Here is a 19,221-nt window from a genome sequence, read left to right as displayed (position 1 = left end):
GCCAGGGCTACACAGAAAACACACACACACACACACACACACACACACACACAGTTCCTAAAGAACACTCAAGGTTGACCTTTGGTCTCTACAAACAATCACACACACATATGCTAATCAAGTGGTCATTCATATCTGACATCATTTCTAGACTCTCTTGCCAAGTACACACAAGATAAGACACAGCCTTCCTGGTTTAACTGGTCATAACCCAACAAGCCAATTTGTTGCATCAACACTGAGAGGAAAAGCTGCCGTGGTAACTTTACAGAGTCCTTATCTCATATCCTGGACCAAAGAGGTAGACGGCACCCATGTGAATGGAAGGATGTCTCACTGCAAGCAACCACATGTAAGCTTCCCTCCCCTGAGCAGCTTTCGTCTGTAGCACTGTTCTGTGGAAATGAGTAGAGAAGACTCCTCAGGACCCAGGAAGGGACAGGAACCCATCAGAGAGGCAAGTGGCTTTGTAGTGGCTCCTACAAGGATTCAAGAAGATAGCAGGATGTTGTACTAAGAGTCTGTCTTGGCAGTCAGTCATACAGTTGGTCAATTTGGCCACACAAGGTGGCCAGGGTAGAAGAGCCATTCCCTTAAGGATCTATCTATTCATCTATTGTCCCCCCAATACAACATTGCCTTGACTATTATAACTGCAATAGAACTTAAGATAAGAGTAAGCCCTCAGCGGCTGGAGAGGCGGCTCAATGGTGAAGAGCACTGACTGCTCTTCCGAAGGAGACAGATTCCCAGCACCCATATGGCACGTCACAACTGTCTACAATACTAGTTCCAGAGGATCTGACACCCTCACACAGACATACATGCAGGCGAAACACCAATGTACATAAAATTTCAACTTAAAAAAAAAAAAGACTAAGCCCACAAATGTTATTTTCAAAGTTGTTTTGCAGCTCATTTGCATGTCATTTGCATCTTTTGTTCAGTTGGTCAACTTCTGCTCGGTTTTGACTGGGGCTGCCATGAACATATGCATCAGTGTAGAGAGAGAAAGCATCATAAACAAACCTTTAGGTTTTGGTTTCCAATGTCTGGATACAATTCACCCTTCAGTTTATTTAGATCCTCTCTGTTTCTCTCAACTGTGATTTGTAATTTTCTGTGCATTGGGGTTTGCAAATATTGTATAAGATTTATTTCTTATTCATATGTACACACACACACACACACAAGCACACGCACATGCACATGCACACACGCACACGCGCGCACACACATTTGTCTTGAGAGGGTATTGCTGTATAACTCAAGCTAGCTTCAAATTCATGATCTTCCTGCCTCAGCTATTTGAGAGCTGACCACAAACACGCCCCTCCCCCCATGTCTACTGCCCTTTAACTGTCACCTTGACACAACCTAGAGTCACCTGAGAAGGAACTCGCAGTTGAGGGATCACACAAAGGCTAGCAGGCATGTCTGTGGATGATTGTCTTTACTGTTAATTGATACAGGCCCTGACTTGACCATTAACTTACCAGGGGCGGGGGGCTAGTCCACTGTGGGAGGTATCATCCCTACAAAAGTGGTCCTGATCCACATATAAGGACAGCCAAGCATGACCCTGTGAGTGAGCAGCAAACAGCATCCCTTCATAGTTTCTGCTTCAAGTTATTTCTTGAGTTCCTCTCCTGACTTCCCTCCATGGAAGACTGTGACTGGAAGTATAAGCCAAATAAACCCTTTCCTGCCCTTCCTTGCCTTGGTTAGAGTGTTTTATCTCAGCAGTAGAAAGGAAACTAGAACACAACTATGACAAGATATTAACATTTCATAGTTTTGATGCCACTGTAGAAAGCATTTTCATTCTAATCTCTGATTTTGTGTGGCTGCCATATTTTTTATTTTTATTTTTATTTTTATTTTTATTTTTATTTTATTCTCTGTATAAAGAGCTTGCCACCTTCTGCCTCAATGGACTCACTGGTTTCTCTAAAGACTGTAAATTCTATGGGATTCCTATGCAGACAATTAACTACGTCATCTGCAAACAAACTCAGTTTTGCTTCCTTTGCATTCTGAACGAGCATTCTCATGCTTGTTTCGTTGACTGGATCCTCCGGCATAGTTCTGAAGGAAAGAGTTGAAGAGTCCATCTCCTTGTTCCTCGTCTTAGAGCACAACATTCATTGTCTTTCAGCATTAAGAAGTTCTTGTAGGTCACCTTTTTCAAAGATGGAGCACTCCTTCTTAGGTCATTGAGAATTTGTATTATATTATATATGGACATATCCTGTATATGAACATCGAGTTCTATAAAATAAAAATTGGTTTTTTGAGACAGGGTTTGTCTGTATAGCCTTGGCCATCCTGGAACTTGCTCTGTAGAGCAAACCGGTCTCGAACTCAGAGGTCCAGCTGCCTCTGCCTCCTGAGTGCTGGAATTGAAGGTGTGCACCACCACCTGACTGTAAATGTTTACATGTGTGTGGAAATGATCACATGACCCTTGCTTTGTCTCTTAACACTGAGAAATGGGAGAACCAACCTTGCATTCCTGAGATTAACTTACTCCTGAATTATTTAAATTCAAATAGATAGGTAGGTGGATGGATGGATGGATGGATGGATGGATGGATGGTTAGATGAATGGATGGATGGATGGATGGATGGTTAGATGAATGGATTGATGGTTAGATGAATGGATGGATGGATGGATGGATGGATGGATGGATGGATGGTTAGATGAATGGATGATGGATGGATGGATGGTTAGATGAATGGATGGATGGATGGATGGATGGATGGATGGATGGTTAGATGAATGGATGGATGGATGGTTAGATGGATGGATGGATGGATGGATGGTTAGATGAATGGATGGATGGATGGATGGATGGATGGATGGATGGATGGTTGGATGAATGGATAAATGGATAGATACCTGGTTTTCATTTGCTATAATATTTTTAAATACCCACACTTCTTTTCCTGAGAGTTATTAGTCTATGATTGTCTTACACCATCTTCGCCCCATATGCGCCTTCAGTGATCGAACGTCAGTAATCAAGTGAGAAGCAATCCCTCCTCCTCGCCCTTCTGTATTTAAGAAGATCTTAGATTGTCCCGGGTATTTGGTGCAGTTCACCACCAAAGCCATCCGGGTGTGGCTTTTTTATGGTGAGAGGTTTCTAACTATAAACTCATGTTGTTTCCTATAGAGGTAGGTTATTTCTCTTTTGAAGCAAGCTTTCATAGAGCCTTTTCTCTTTCAGCTAAGTGGTCTAATTTGCTGCCATGAGGTTGACTCTTATTTTTAATACTGGCTGTAAATTGTTGTATCGCCTCTCTCGTTCATGATGTTGGGGTGCATCCCACCCTATCAGTTTTCCTTTTGATCTCACTGACCCTTCCTCACCCATGATGTTGGACTTTTCCAGGCCACCATCAGTTTTGTGATTTCACTGAACTTCTCTGGTATTTTTTCTTATTCTCCTCTCTACTATTTTTCTGTTCTCTGTTTCACTGATCCCTGCAGAGTTTTCTGCTGTTTGCCTTTCTTGCTGGCATTGAGTTTCATTTGCTTATCTTTTTAAAATGTATTTAAACATATGCTGATGTCATTGGTTTGAATATTATTTTTCAAATGTAGACTTACAGGACTCTAAAAGCCCTCTTCTATACTATCCTTATATACTACAAGCCCTCCTATATACTATCCTTATATATTACAAGCCCTCCTATATACTATCTTTATATACTACAAATCCTCCTATATACTATCCTTATATACTACAAATCCCCCTATATACTATCTTTATATACTACAAATCCCCCTATATACTATCCTTATATAACAAGCCCTCCTATATACCATCTTTATATACTACAAGCCCTCCTATATACCATCCTTATATACTACAAGTCCTCCTATATACTATCCTTATATACAGGTCCCCATATATACTATCCTTACATACTATAAATCTTCCTATATACTATCTTTATATACTACAAGCCCTCCTATATACTATCCTTATATACTACAAGTCCCCATATATACTATCTTTATATACTACAAATCCTCCTATATACTATCTTTATATACTACAAGCCTTCCCATATATACTATCCTTATATACTACAAGTCCCCGTATATACTATCTTTATATACTACAAATCCCCCTATATATCATCTTTATATACTACAAGCCCTCCCATATACTATTTTTACTCTTATTTCATTGAGACATGATCTCACTGTGTAGCCCTGGCTGACCTGGAACTCTTCAGACAGATCATACTGACCCTAAACACACAGGATCCACTCACCTCTACCTCCCAACTTAACCAATAGTGTTTGCAAATTTTACTTCGCATGACTTTATAAACTCATTGAGACTCATTTTATAATCCAGAATATGTCTCTCTTGGTAAATGCCCTCAGGTGCTTTAATCTGTCTTCGGCAGTTGTGTGATTCAATGTTGTAGGAAAGCCAATCACATAAATCTCCCTAGTCCTACCAATACTTCTGAGTACTTACTTCACTTTCTTCATTAGTCAAGTCATTGAAGAGGAAGTTAAACTCTCTGTGTGTGATTACTGTTCGCCTGAATGTCTGCCTATGTACTGCGCATATGCAGTGCACATGGAGGCCAGAAAAGGACACTGGGGATATCCTAGGTACTGGAGTCACAGATAGTTGTGAGCCACTATGTGGGTAGTGGGAATTTAGCATGGGTCCTCTGGAAGAGAAACCAGTGCTCTTAACCACGAAGCCATCTTTCCAGCCCCAGTGAAATGGTATTCTTAATCTTTAGTGATCTTTTTTTGGGCTATAATATATGTTATCTGGTATAAAAATAGCTACTTTAGAAAGCTGAAAGCTGAAAAAATAGTCTTCCCTAGGGATGATCCCCCTAATTAGTTATCCAATACCAAGTGGCCAGCCTTGAAATTATATATATAAAAGTAATATTGTACAAACTGAATAGGCTGTATTTAACTGTTTACAACTGTGTGCGTCTGTGTGCGTGTATGTGTATAACAAAGAAAAAGAGACCATGAATTTAAATTTGAGAGAATACACAGAAGTGGGTATGTGTGATGGACTGGATGGAAGAAAAGGGGAGGGGAAAATGGTATCATTACATTTTAATTAAATTCATTTTTAATTTCAATTAATAAAAATTTAAAAATAAGAAAAATAATAATTTAAAATAGCTGCTCTGGTAACAATATGGCTGTCCTGACTAGTGTTGGCATTTATGTCTCAGTGGTTCTGCTACTACTGTGTAAGAAATTAGCATAAACAGAATTCAAAAAGCACATTTAAGGGTTGGAGTGGTGGCTCAGCGGTTAAGAACACTGACTGTGGGCTGGGGATTTAGCTCAGTGGTAGAGCGCTTACCTAGGAAGCGCAAAGCCCTGGGTTCGGTCCCCAGCTCAAAAAAAAAAAAAAAAAGAACACTGACTGCTCCACTAGAGAAACCTCATTCAGTTTACAGCACCCACATAGTGGCTCATAGCTATCTTTAAGTTCCGTTCCAGAGGATCCAATTCCTTCTTGTCATCTCCATGGGCATCAGGAATGAATGTGGCACACAGACACCATGTAGATATTCACATGGACACAGAAAATTAAAATTGACTTTTTGAAAACCCATTTATTATGCCACAATTTCTGTGAGTCGGGAGTTCGGCCCCAGCTTTGTTGGGTTTTCTGCTTTTAGGCTTCTCAAGAGACCATCATCATGTAAGTGACATGAAAGCCTGCACTCTGGTCTGAGTGTCCAACCAGAGAAAACCCATGGACAAGCCCATGCAGTTACTGGCAGAATTCAATTCCTTAAGGACTGCTGGGTTGAAGGTCTCCGTTTTTCATTGACTGTGGGTGAATTCAACTCCTTACTAGCCGATCCAATCCTGCTGCTATGACAAAATGCCTTAGGTTGGGTAGTTTACAAATCACACATAGCTGTTTCCCCCATTTCTGAGGGTGAGACAAGAAGTCCGAGATGGAGGTACCAGGAGATGCAGATCTGGTGAGAGCTCTCTCTGCTTCCAGCATTGAACTTTGCAGGTGCATACCCTTGTGGCCCAAGAGGCAGAAGATACGGAAGCAATGAACTCCCTTCCCTCCAGGTCTTTTATGAGCACTGCTTGCATCTGTAACCACAGAGAGCTGAAGACCTAATCACTTCCTGAATCCATCCATTTCCTCTTCATTCTTTTCCATTAAGGATTGAATTTAAGGTGAATCTTGGAGAAACTCATTCAAACCGTAACCTTTGCTACAGAGTTCTTTCTAGTGTAGCAACTTATTTCAAAGCATGCAGGCCAAGAGAACAACAAAGTCGGCTAGCAAGGAAGAAGTAGCAATTTTATTGACCTACTGGCAAAAAAAAGAAAAGAATAAGAAAGAAAGAAAAGAAACCCCTTCTGTAACTTTTTCCTTAGAGTATTTGTTAGACACAAACCTAAGGTCTCATCCATGGCAAGGGAGAGAAAAAAGGAAATATTAAGTTAGATGCTTGCTAACCATTTGAATCAGCCTTCAATTTTAACTGTTTGCTCGTTTGTTTGTTCTCAGACAAAGCCTCGCATATCCTAGCTGGCCTCAGATTCAGTATGTAGCCAATAATAAGCTTGAACTTCTGGTTCTTTTGCCTCTGTCTCCCAAGTGCTGAGAAAATATACATATGCCACCGGTGATGCCCAGTTTGTGAAGTTTTGGGTTTGTTTGTGCTTTGTTTTTGAGATAGGGTCTCTCTCTATGTAGTCCTGGCTATTCTGTAACTTGCTATGTAGACTAGGCTAGCCTTAAACTCAAAAGTCCACTTGCCTCTGCCACCTGAGTACTCTATGTTTTAAGTGAGTATTTTTTAAATATTATTTATTTTATATATGTGAGTACACTGTCACTGTCTTCAGGCACACCAGAACAGGGCTTCAAATCCCATTACAGATGGTTGTGAGCCACCGTGTGGTTGCTGTGAATTGAACTCTGGAGCTCTGGAAGAGGAGTCAGCAGCATAACCTCTGAGCCTCTGAGCCCTTAAGTGAGTTTCTTATAGGTAGATTATACGTGGATTTGCATTCTTTTATGTAGTCCTCCAAGCCTCTTCCTTTTAATTTGGCATTTGTGTCATTTACAGCTAATGTAATTTTTTGTCTAGTTAAGCTCAAATTAAATCGTAAATCTATTCTTTAGTCTCTGTATCTTCTTCTGCCTTCTCCACTAAGTGTTCTCATTTTACATTCATTTTGGCATACTATAATAAATACAATTCTGGATGTGTTATTGTAGTGATTCCTTTTGGGTTTTACCCTGTACATTACCTTATCGTAGTCTAACCTCAGTTAATGCATGCTATAAAAAACATATGACAGTATATATCCATTTATCTCTTCTCATTCTCTTCCTATGGTATAGTACACTTTACTTACATACAATTCAATGCTATTATCATTTAACAGTCATTTATCTGCTAAATATGTTGAAATAATAGAAAAAAAGATTTTACTTCTACTTGTGGTTGCCTTTCTTTTCATTGCTCTGTGGAAATCCAGGACTTCTCCTATTACTATTTTTCTTCTGCTCCAAGGACTTTCCTCAATGGTTCTTCTGATGAGAGTCTGCTGCTGGTGAATGGTCTGTGTTTGCTGTTTGAAAAAGTTATTTCTTTTGAGTGTTTGAAAGGCATCTTTGCTGGTAAGAAATTCTGAGCCAACAACTTGGTCTTTCTTCTTTCCTACTCCCTCGCACTCTTCTCTCTTCTCCCCACGTCCCCGCTTCTCCTTCTTTTACCTGCGCAGATCCACTGTCTTATAACCTGCCTTTCTTCAACGAGAAATACGACGTCCTCTTGTCCTCGTCCGTATTTAGGAATTTCTACCACTCACTTTAAGCAATTGATTAGACGCACATAACAACTTTAGAAATGTGTTGACAATTATGACTTCAGATGTCTTTGTAGACCTTCCATCACTGGGACAAACATCTGACATAGACCCATTTGGTCTCACAGTGTCAAAGGCTTTTGGTTCACAGTCATTTGGGTCCCAAGGTAAGGTAGAACTTCATGGCAACAGGAGCATGGTGGATAGGGCCACTCAACATTGGAGGCAAGATGGATTGCTCTTTGTCCCCCTCTTGGTTCCACACACACCCCTCATTTTTCATCCACACTTACTGCATGGGTCTACCTGCAGTCAGGCCTTCCTGCCAGCTGCATAATTGCTATAGTTATTTATGAAGATGGAGATGGAAACACTTCATTATTTCCATTTAGCTGGGGGGTTGTTTCCTCCCTTAGTCTATTCATGTGTTGGCCATCTGTGACTTCTTGGTTTCTGGAACTTCGTTGTTTTTTATTTTTTTGTCAAGAACAAAATTCCCAAGTATAGAATGTTCTGGTAGAAACTATGTTCAATAATATTTCCCATGTAATATTTACCATACCCCATACCTCCAAGGGCACACATAAATTATTTCCTTGCATCTTACTCAGAATTAAAATTAGAGAATTCCAGTGCAGCATGGTACCCTGAATTGGATTCTGGCACAGAACACGGATATGAAATGGGAGAGCCAAATTCAGCCATGTCTTTCATTACTGTTAGTCCGTCAGGGTGTACCAAGGTTAGTTTCCTAATGATGACGTGTATCCCATAATAACACAAGACCTTACCTTGAGGAAAAGCTGGACAAAGGGATCCTGTGAGCTCTTCGCCCTGTCTCCACAACCCTCCTACGAGGAGGAAGTGAGTGTTAAAATAAAAAGAAGTTTCCATTATGCTTCATTTTATAACTAGTGTCCTTTACTAAGGACCTACTCAGAGCACAAACTACTGTGAGCCCTGACAGAGTCCCTTATGATAAGGCAACAGTTTGCATTTACATCACAAGATGTGGAGATCTCGTGCCAACCAGTAACACAGCACAGCTTATGCCCTAGACAAACACTAGCTAGCTTACTGACTCTGGGTGCTTTTAATACCACACGGGTCTAGGGCATTGTCTGCTAAGGGCTCTGAACACAACTCAGGTCATGATGGTGTTAGTCAAGATCCCTCTCCTCCTACCCTCCTACCCTCACCCCCCACACCCTCACCCCCTCCCCTGCTTTCCTCTTGCTTCCTTTGGGTCACTTCCACTTCCATTTCTCTCTGTGTGAAACCTTCCTTTTGGACGATTAATCTGGGAGTTTGTTATCATTTAGATCCTTTTCATGGGGCCGAGGCAAGGCAGTTTTAGTTAAATGATAAATAAATCAGAATTTCAGGAGGAACTATGAAAACAGCTGACTTAGAGCCCCTCCAATGTCAACGATCACACTGAAAACGCTGGCGATCCCACCGAACACCTCTACAATAACATAGCCCACTCCCTTAATGGATAAAAAGTTAATAGATGTCAGAAGGGACTTGAGGGTGTGACTAGGCCTTTCTGCTCCAAAGAGTCCTTCTAAAGGCAGGGCTCTGAGGAGGTCTGGCTTCCAGGAGTATAAACACTGTCGTTTCGACAAGAAAGAGCTACTTTCTCTGGGATCTTTAATACATAGTCAATTTTAGGTCATCCTTAATGTTTTTTTACCTCACAGTAGCGAGAAGGTCGATGACCCACATACAGAGCCATTTGGTTTCCTCCGACTTCTGACAATGGTCTTCATACCAAGGGACCCAGCTCTGCCCCATCCCCTGTCAGTCAGCAATTCTCCATGGGCACAGGACTTGAAAACCTTTGAGTCTCTGAGTTCTTGAGATTTAAAAAGAAAAAAAAAAAACTATCTGTGCTTCCTTCGGAGCAGCAAGCTTCAGAATTCAGGATTCAGCACACGAAAAGAGATACGAGACCTTTAATCTAGTGGCTGTTTGAAGAGACTTTTTTTTTCCAAAAAAGAAAAGTTTCGGTAAAGTTCCTGTTTCCCACCCAGGCTGCATGCTAGCATCGCCCTGTTTGTTATCAGAGTACACCCCCAACCCCGACCATATATATATATATATATTCTCAGCGATTAAAACCATCAATGGTGGGTTTGGGGATTTAGCTCAGTGGTAGAGCGCTTGCCTAGGAAGCACAAGGCCCTGGGTTCGGTCCCCAGCTCCGAAAAAAAGAACCAAAAAAAAAAAAAAAAAAAAACCATCAATGGTTTCCAGAGTCCCTGACTCTCATTCTTGGCCCTACCTTGATTGAAGCAAAGTCAAGAGGGCTTGCTTCCTCCGTGAAATATATTAACAAGAAGCACACTGACTCACTTTCTTGTTCCGGGTGTGTCAGTACTAAGTGGAAGATAATTAATTCATAAGTCAGAATTGAACCCGTGAACGCAGCCAATTCATGTCGGGGGTTGACATCATTGAAGGAAATCATTAGGCAATTCTGCTCCAGCTCCAGCCCGGCAGGTGGAACTATCTGAGCAGACCGAAATGGCGAGCAGGCATCCCTCAGTATCCATGCAGGGTGAGCGCCATGGGTACCCAGAATCTGAAGATGCTCAATAAAGTCTGATACATGGAAAGGCCTCAAAGTTTAATATTCGCCAGGATATTTTAATTCACCTCTAGATTCTTAGAATGTCTAACGCAATGCAAGTGTTGTGTAAACCATTAGCGTGATGTGCTGTTTAGAGACAGTGGCGACAGGGAAATCTGCACATGCGCAGGACAGAGGAGATCTGCACATGCGCAGAACAGATGTAATCTTTATTCAAATTTTTGCAATCCACAATTGTTTCAGCCTGTGGCTGTGGGACCTACACCTATGGAGGAGCAACCGCCCTGCCATCTCTGAAGCTTAATAACAAGCAAACAAAACTGCCCTGCTCAGGACGTCAGCAGGGACAATGGCTCAGACTCAGACTCCAACACCAACAGCCTCCACCTAGCGGCAGGGGCTTCGCCCAGCTTGTGGGCACCAGTACCGGATCCAGTAAGCAGCCCGCCCCTGTGCCCATCAAGTAGAGAGGAAGAAAGTCTCAATCAACATAAATGTAAGGCATTTTAGAAATAGTCAAGAAAGTGGTCCCAGAGTGCCCCACTTGGTGACTTGTTATTTGGAGAACTCTGTCATTTCTGAGTACTCACCCTCGTGGCCCTGAAAGACATGACCATGCCCAGTCTAAAGATTAGGGAACTGAAGCACAAAGGGGCCAATGCTGTGCCCATGTGGTGATACCGGCAGAGCCAGAAGCCAAAGACAAACAAGCGGTGTGCAGGCAGCGATGAAAGATCCCCTCACCAAACCCTGCCTCTGCCCCAAAGTAATTCCACACATCTCCATCATTAATATCCAATCCTGTTCCACCCAGGCTCAGCCCGAGCTGCCCCTTGAGGGCTCCACAAGCAGAGGTCCTCCGTGTTCTGCTTCTCCCTATGTTGTTTGTTTGGGTTGGGTGTTTGTTTGTTTGTTTGTTTTGGGCTGATTGGTTGGTTGATTTTTGTTTTGTTTTGTTTTGCTTTGTTTTCGAGGCAAGGTTTCTCCGGGTAGTCCTGAACTCGGTAAACCAGGCTGGCTTGAACTTAGAGAATCCCTGCCTCGGTCTCCCCAGTGCTGGGATTAAAAGCATAGGCCACCACTGCCCGGCTTGTTTGCTTTCTGTTGCTGGAATAAAATGCTGAACAAAACCAACCTGAGGAGGTTTGCTTAGCTTAAATATCACAGCTCATCACCGAAGGAAGTCAGGGCAGGAACTCAAGGCAGGAGCTATGGGGGAGCACTGCATATTGGCTTTCTCTCAAAGCTTATTCAGACTGCTTTCTGACACAACCCAAGACTAGCCCAGATTGACCCCACCCACAGTGGGCTGAGCCTTCTCATGTCAATCATTGAACAAGAAACTGCCCCCATAGCCTTGTCCACCAGCCAATCTGAAGGAGGGATTTTTCTCCATTGAGGTTCTCCCTTCCCTGATTATTCTCTCTACTTCGTGTCAAGTTGGCAAAACTAAGCAGTAAACTTCCCGGATAGCATCTTATTACCTAGAAACCAGGGCAAATCAAAGCTCGTCCCTCTAGACCAAAGCCTTGGGAGACGCTTCATAAAGCACACTGGTTGCCAAGGAAATGCAACTTAAAACCAAAGTAAAATAGTCTCCGTTTCATGCCGATTACAATTCAAAACAAACAAAGCCCTGGTTGTTGTGTGGAATGCTACAGTTTCTTTGGAAAACTGCCATTTTCTTATGATATTAAATATGGGACCACTCATTATCTACTTGTCGGACAAGTGGAAATGAGGACACATACCTGCAGGAAGATGCATACGCAGGAAGATGCATACACAAATGATGGCGGGAGTTCTCTTTAGAATAACCGAAAAGTCCAGACACCCAAAAGCCTGTGACCACTAACAGGAGAAGGCTATATTTAAAATGTGGTCTGCCTGGACAATTGATTAGGACCACATAGTAAAGACAAGAGTCGTTTACTTTGTATGCAAAGCAATGTGGGTGCAAAGACAGGATCAAAACCATGACAGATCCTCAGAAAGACAAAAGTAGACACTGAGAGAAATCAGACCAGCAGCTGCCTGCGCAGGGATGGCTGAGTGGCTCTTAGGAACTGGAGACGGTGTGTTTGGCATCAAGAACTGATTATTCAAGTGGATTCTTTTGTCAAAGTCCACTCAGGTGCAATCTTAGGACCTGTGTGTTTCCCTGCGTGACTCACTTCAAAAGTCTTCAATCTTGTTCTGTTATCAGCCTCTCCCCACCCCTACCGCTTTTCTCTCCTCTCACTGATGACTTTGGCTCTCCTCTTCATCCATTAGGATCAAGGGAGGAGCAGGAGAGGGAGAAGGAGAGGGGGAGAAGAGGGAGAGGGGAGAGGAAGGGAGATGAAGGGGTACGGGGAGAGGGAAAGGGAGGGGAGGGGAGAGGGAGAAATGCTGTGCATCTGTTTTGGAAGAAGGGACACTAGAGAAGTTTCTAGGCGATGAGATGTTACCTGTTGGCCCATGTGCAGTAAAATGCAGAGGCAGTGTTTGAAATTGTGTGCCTCCATCTGCCAGGGCACAGGGGTCCGTGTACAATCTAGGGGACAGTTGGCCCCCAAACATCACCATCCACTGCAGCCATCCAATACTAGAAAAATAACGCAGCAGTAGTCATGGCTCCAAGACAGGCAACGATACTACAACGGGCCAAGCAGGGTCTTGCTGCTTCCTCTGCCTTGGAGCTCTGTCTGCTGACGTCAGTCTTTACTACTGTGAAGCCCTGTGCATCTCCGAAGGAAAGGACAGAGAGGAAAATGCACAGGGTAGGGTAGTAAGTTTCCAGAGACGATCCGGGCGGAAGGTTCAGAGAAATGAGGTAAAACTGCTCTTCTATTGGTCTCAGAGGTCTATTGGCTATTGGCTTCCTGTCCTTCATGCCAAGCTGGCTCAGGAATCAGCCAGTGGGAGGGAACCTTTCTCTAACATTTCCCTCTCCAGTCCTCCTCGGGATCTCTCCCAGAGACCGGTACACACACAGCTTCTAGACAGTGCTTAAGCTTCTGCCACTGTCCCCCAGGGTTCTGCCTGCAGCCCAGTTTTTACCATGCTCACCCACTTCAAGAAGAGGCAACAGCAATAACTATGATCCAATGTGACCGGCTCCTAAGACCCACCACCCTCCTGGACACCGTCCTTATCGTGAAGCCCCTTCTGCACGTCTGAGGAGGCCCCGTGGCAGTTGCGCTAAATGGTGGGATCGCGAGTAACACCCAACGACTCAAGGGGCATCCAGCACGAGTTGCCCATAAATAGTATTACTGACAAAGTACTCCAAAGCAATGTCTGTCTGCTCAGCAAAAGGTGATGTTTTGGTCATGAATTTAGCTTTGGTAGCTTCTCCCACCCGTTGTTGGCCCATTGCTTGTCGGGCACTGTAGAATCCATCTGCATCCATCATGGCTGACAATCATACTCAAGCATCCTGCATTGACCGGAGCCACCATCATGTCCCCTGTTCCTGTGCTCACACCTGGAAGCTGACTAGGTACCACAGCCCAGGGGAAAGCATCCACCTCAGAGGGTTGATGAGCCCCACAGCTAGAGGCTACAGGGCAAGCCACCCTTCCCCATGCCCAGGAAGTCCTACAATGTATACAAGAAACGCATTGCCTTGCCTTGAAAGTCCATGTGTTTTTGAATGAATTTATTAATCAATTAATTTTTTATTGAAAATAAGTCTCGTATCACTCAGTATGTTCTGATCATGGTTTTCCCTCCTTTGTCTCCTCCGAGATGCTCTCCAGACCATTCTCTCTCTCTCTCTCTCTCTCTCTCTCTCTCTCTCTCTCTCTCTCTCTCTCTCTCATACTCCATTGTAGAGGACCAATTTTTCTTAGGCCAGCAGTTATCGGTTTGAGATGGCTTCTTAGCCAGCGATAGATGCTCATGTCCAGTTCTCAGTGCTGGGACTGCATCTGGCTCAGACCTGTGCAGTCTCTGTGCACACTGCCACAGTCTGTGAGTTCATGGGTTCTCAGTCCTATTGTATCTGGATGGCACTGTCCTTGGTGTCTTCTATCCTAACCTTAACAACCTTTCTGCCTCCTCTTCAGAAAAGCTCCAGAGCCCTGAGGGGAGAGGCTTGGTAGAGACACCCTATTCAGGACTCTGTGTTCCAAAGTCTCTCGATCTCTGCGCGTTGTCTACCTCTGGTCTCTGTGTTTGTTCCCATCTGCTGCAGAAGGAAGCTTCTCTGGTCTATTGGTATAAGAGAATGCCATTGGGAGTCATTTGTGGCTATACCTCTTCAGTAGAACAATCATAGTGTTTGGTTTTCCCCTAGGTCCATAGCCCATCAAGTCTCGGGGTCTTGGCCACCTCAGAAATATTAGACATGGGGTCCATCAATTCATTGTCTTTTAAAAGCTTAGTGTTCAGGGGAGATGGATCTGTGGGTGAAATGTTTGCCCCACAAGCACCAGGGCCTAAGTTAGGATCCCCATCACCTATATAAAGTCAGGGGTAGTGGCGCATGTGCCTGTTACCTCAGTGTGAGGATCTACCTCAGAGATGAGTAGATCCCCAGAGTTCGCTGGCCAGCGGACCCAGCCAATGGGTGAGATCCCCCTTTAATGAGACCCTGTCTCCAAATATAAATGATAGAGGAAAAGTTGGGTGAATCTATGAACTCTTAGAGCCCACCTCCAATGGCAATTCTTCCTCCAACAAGGCTCCATCCGCCCCCTAAAACTTCTACATGTCCCCAAACAGCCACCAACCAGGGATCAGTGTTCAAATACGGGAGCCTATGGGGGACATTTCCCAGTGCTTCTTATTTTGTGTCTGTGGGCATTTTGTCTATGTGAGATGCTTGCACCTGGTGCCTGGGGGTGGGGGGGGGGTGCAGAAGAGAGCATCAGATCTCCCGGAACTGGAGTTACAGATGTTTTGAGCTGCAGTGTGGGTGCAATTGAACCCAGGTCTTCCAGAAGAGCAGCCAGCACTCTTGACCACTGAGCCATCTCTCCAGCTGTATGGTTTCCATGGGAAACACCACCACTGCAGCTGTGGTGTGGGAATGATAAGTTGTTGAAGACACGGTTTAGTCCTGGGGTAGAATACAGAGAGGTCCTCATTTGTTTCTCTAGCTTCCTCCACAATCAGCCCTCTCGTCTCCTGCCCTGCCCAAAAGCCCCATCTGTCATATTTGCCTTCCCAAAGCCACGCTTCTATCAGAGGCATCAAGGGAAACGTTGAGAGTGTTCTGGAAGCTTGGAAAGAATGTCGTTCTTACGATGTAGCTGCTGCTGGGGCTTGTGGGGGTTGGCTCTGTGGTTAACAGCTGGCGTCGGCTGTTTTTCCTATACCAAGCTGTGTACCCCAACCTGTCTTAAAAGTTCTGAAAATATTAGTCAGTGCGAAGAAACCAAAGTCCCTCGTGAGCACAGCACCCTACTGTGCTGGGTGTAAACTGGGGTAACCCCATTCTGCCCTGCACAATTCCAAGCTCTCCTCAAACACATTCTTTACTGGTGGCTTTTCAAGGCAGTATTGTCTGTGTGTTTTGTAAACTGATGGTTCCACGCATCCATGGGACGGATCTGTGTGTGCCATTACCTAGGCTACCACACCTTCATTTTTAATGACTGTCTGACCTGGGCCGAGAGAGACATGCCCTCATCAATTTGTCCTGTGGTTTCTCTCTCCCGTCTCTAATTCTACATCTCAGCTACTGCCGGGCATTAAAAAGTGCCAAGGGTTAGCCTGTTAAGGCTCTTCATTAAACCAGAAAGGCCGGGCATTTGTAAACCTCCAGACTGTGGGCCAGTGTCCCCATCCTGTCCCTATATAGCAAACAGCAAACTGCCATTCGTCCATCACGCCAAGGACTCTTCCAGGTGAACATCTTCCTTTGGAGGCTGTGCTGCTTTAAAAAGAAAAAAAGACAGAAGAAAATGTTTATAATGTTTGTGAGGCTTGCTGACAAAATGAGACAGAGTCCTTGATTTCTAACCTCCCACTGCACCATTCAAAATTCCTCCTAGAGAGCCAGGCAGGAAGCAAAGCAAATCGCTCTGATTGTAAAATTTGCATCCTTTCTTGGCTGGGTACCGTCTTCCCAAAGGATGCCTCACATCACGCTGTAGTTGTTTGTAAAGATCTTTCACCCAGGACAGACCACTTCTCATGGTACTGCTGATGTGGTGGCAAGAGAAACACAGAGGGAGAATTAAATAGACTGAGAGTCCCTAGGAAGAAAGAAATGCATTTCAGGGCAGCGGCTGTCAGTCCCCAAACCCTGGATGGATGAACTGGATCAGAGCCCCAGTTAAGTAAATAATAGGGAAAACATCAGCAGTGCAGGAGGGAGCTGAAAGACGGTCGTTAGCAAGAAGCATTTGTTCAACAGGCTTTTTAGGGAATACAGATAATGAGGTAGGTTCAGCCCTGCACCCGACAGTCACACACATTTTTTACACTCAAAGAACCAACAGTTTTAAGACAGAGAGACAAAGGGTTAGCCTTTGGAAATGCAGCGATACAGTTTTTACGGTGAGGGTCCTGCTTGATCGGGTACTCATAAGGCAAAGCAAAGGGCATAAAGCAAAAGGGTGCCCTTCAGCCTGGTGGTGTGAAGAAGGTGTCCCAGAGTAGGAGAAAAGGAAGACAGGAAGTCGGTGGCCATGCCAGTGAGTCCCTGGGGAAAGTGCACACACAGGCACCAGGGTATGCAACTATGGAATGATCTAGGTAGGGCCTATCCTTGGACAGAGAGAACTGAAACCCAGCAGGAGGAGCTTTGGCAAGGGAGGCTGTTGAGACACAGAGAAATAGAGGGAGCAAGTGTCCCTGCCCCTGCAGCCACAGGAACAGCTATTGGAGACAACAAGGGAGGGATTTCTTGAAAGCACTCCCAGCAGATCTGGGGTAAACTCCCAAGTGGACAGGAAGGGGCAGAAGCCAACAGAAGCCTGTGAGCTGTACCGTTCAGTTAGTGTGCTGGACTATCTAAAGGGGGTACTAGCCAGGAATGAGAAAGGCTAGAAAAATGGGAGGGCTGGAGGATTACAGATGGGGAGCTGGGTGGTGATCCGGGTGGGTCAGCTGAGATCACAGCCAGGCTCCCAGGAGGGTCCTGCCTCCCCCAGCAGAGTTCAGAGCAGCCAGGTGGAGAGGAATAGGTGACAAAAGATGGGGATGGCCATCATTTCCTAAACAGAGGAAAGTGACAACAGAGCAGTTACCACAGCACTGCCTGAGGAAAAGACAGAGAGGAGAAAGGCGAGGAACCAAGTCTTTGCTCACTGGGGCAGAGAAGAACACTGTAAGCAGCACTAGTCAGGTTAGTGTCAGGAACTACCCAGAGAGAGAGGAGGGGTCTGGATCAGAGCCCCAGGACACAAGCTGAGTGCACTGCAAGGGGGTCTGTGGCTTCTTCCCCCCTCTAGGGTTGGTCAAGGAAACTGCTCTCCTGAGAGAAGCTAGTTGTCTGGAGTCAAAGACAGTCTTGAGTTCAGTTGGTGAGCCTAGAGGCAGCAGATTCTATCCTCCTAGGAGAATATTTGGGGAGGGGGAGACTGTGATCTCCCACAGGACTCAGAAATCTTAGGAGACTGACTGGAAACAGGCACAGCCAAAGCGTACAGTTTGGTCAAGGAGGAAAGGACGCGTAACTCGGCATGGGTTTGCTTCTGCGTGGTGCTTCCAATGAAAAAGACTCCGGTGCCCGTCTGAGAGAGTCAGTGTCCTTCAGGCAAGGATGAAGCCCCACCCCAGCCCCAAACTGGGGCAATATAAGGCCTGCCTTGCATCTTCCTTTCCAGCCCTTTCCAAGAAAAGATGGGGTAGCTTGATCTAAGGCATTCTCTCCAGAACTTAACCTCCAAGTTTGACCCATGTCCAGATAAAGTCCAAGTGACCAGCACACTGAACACTGTCATATGGACATTACCTTCCCAAATACCACTATGCAATTGTCATTCCCATTCTAAGTTTATGAAATGTTTCTATTCATTTGGTGAGGAGTATATCTGGGACCCTGGGTTTGACATAATCTTGTTTTGTCTTAGCTCTGTTCGCTCCGCAGTGAGTGGCCTTGAAGATCCAAAGTTCTGGCTTTGGCTGGTGCTCACCCACCAGTTGCGCTGTGGGTGGAGGGTCGCGGCTGGTCCCGCGCGCTGGTGACTGATTTGGCCTTCCGCAGGTGCGCTCAGGAGCTGCTGGAGCACGGCGCGACAGTCCAGCTGGAGGGTGGCCCCAACCGAGACACACCGCTACACGTGGCAGCCCAGCGCGGCCTGGACAAACACGCGCAACTCTATCTGGGCTGTGGCGCGCGCGTGGACGCGAGGAACGGCCGCGGCGAGACGGCCCTAAGCGCAGCGTGCGGAGCGGCGGCGCGGAGCCCTGAGGAGCACGCGCGCTGCCTGCGCCTGTGCGCGCTCCTCCTGCGCGGCGGCGCAGCGACAGACATGCGGGACGAGGACGAGCGCAGCCCGCTGCACAAGGCCTGCGGCCACGCGCGCCCCGGCCTGTGCACGCTCCTACTGCGGAACGGCGCGGACGCGGACGCGCTCGACTACGGTGGCGCGTCCCCGCTAGCGCGCGCCCTGCAGACGGCCACGTGCGCGCCCCCGACAGCGCCGCAGCGCACTGTCCAGGCGCTACTAAATCACGGATCCCGCTCCGTGTGGCCTGATGCCTTCCCCAAGGTAAGGGGACCCCGGGGTAGTTTGGCTGTGCAGACACCGGACCTCCCAAGGCTCACACAATGTGTATCCAAAGTGGGATGACCCCGGCAGTCGTGGGAGGGTCTGCATTTCTC

General features: G+C 45.5%; 1 protein-coding gene across 9 annotated transcripts in view; it reads left to right on the top strand.

Moving 5' to 3' along the window:
• Asb18 (ankyrin repeat and SOCS box-containing 18) overlaps positions 1-19,221 on the top strand; it is a 64,505-nt gene that overhangs the window by 28,067 nt on the left and 17,217 nt on the right. For all 9 annotated transcript variants that reach the window (XM_087566496.1, XM_087566498.1, XM_087566495.1 and 6 more), the window contains one exon: positions 18,601-19,108. In XM_087566496.1, coding sequence (XP_087422622.1) covers positions 18,601-19,108 — 508 coding nt within the window. The remainder of the gene's footprint in view (positions 1-18,600; positions 19,109-19,221) is intronic.

This window comes from Rattus norvegicus, chromosome 9 (genome assembly GCF_021556685.1).
Source record: "Rattus norvegicus strain SHRSP/BbbUtx chromosome 9, alternate assembly SHRSP_T2T, whole genome shotgun sequence".
Taxonomy (NCBI): domain Eukaryota; kingdom Metazoa; phylum Chordata; class Mammalia; order Rodentia; family Muridae; genus Rattus; species Rattus norvegicus.
Note: the sequence above shows the minus strand (reverse complement) of the source record. Positions and strands in the feature narration are given on the sequence as shown.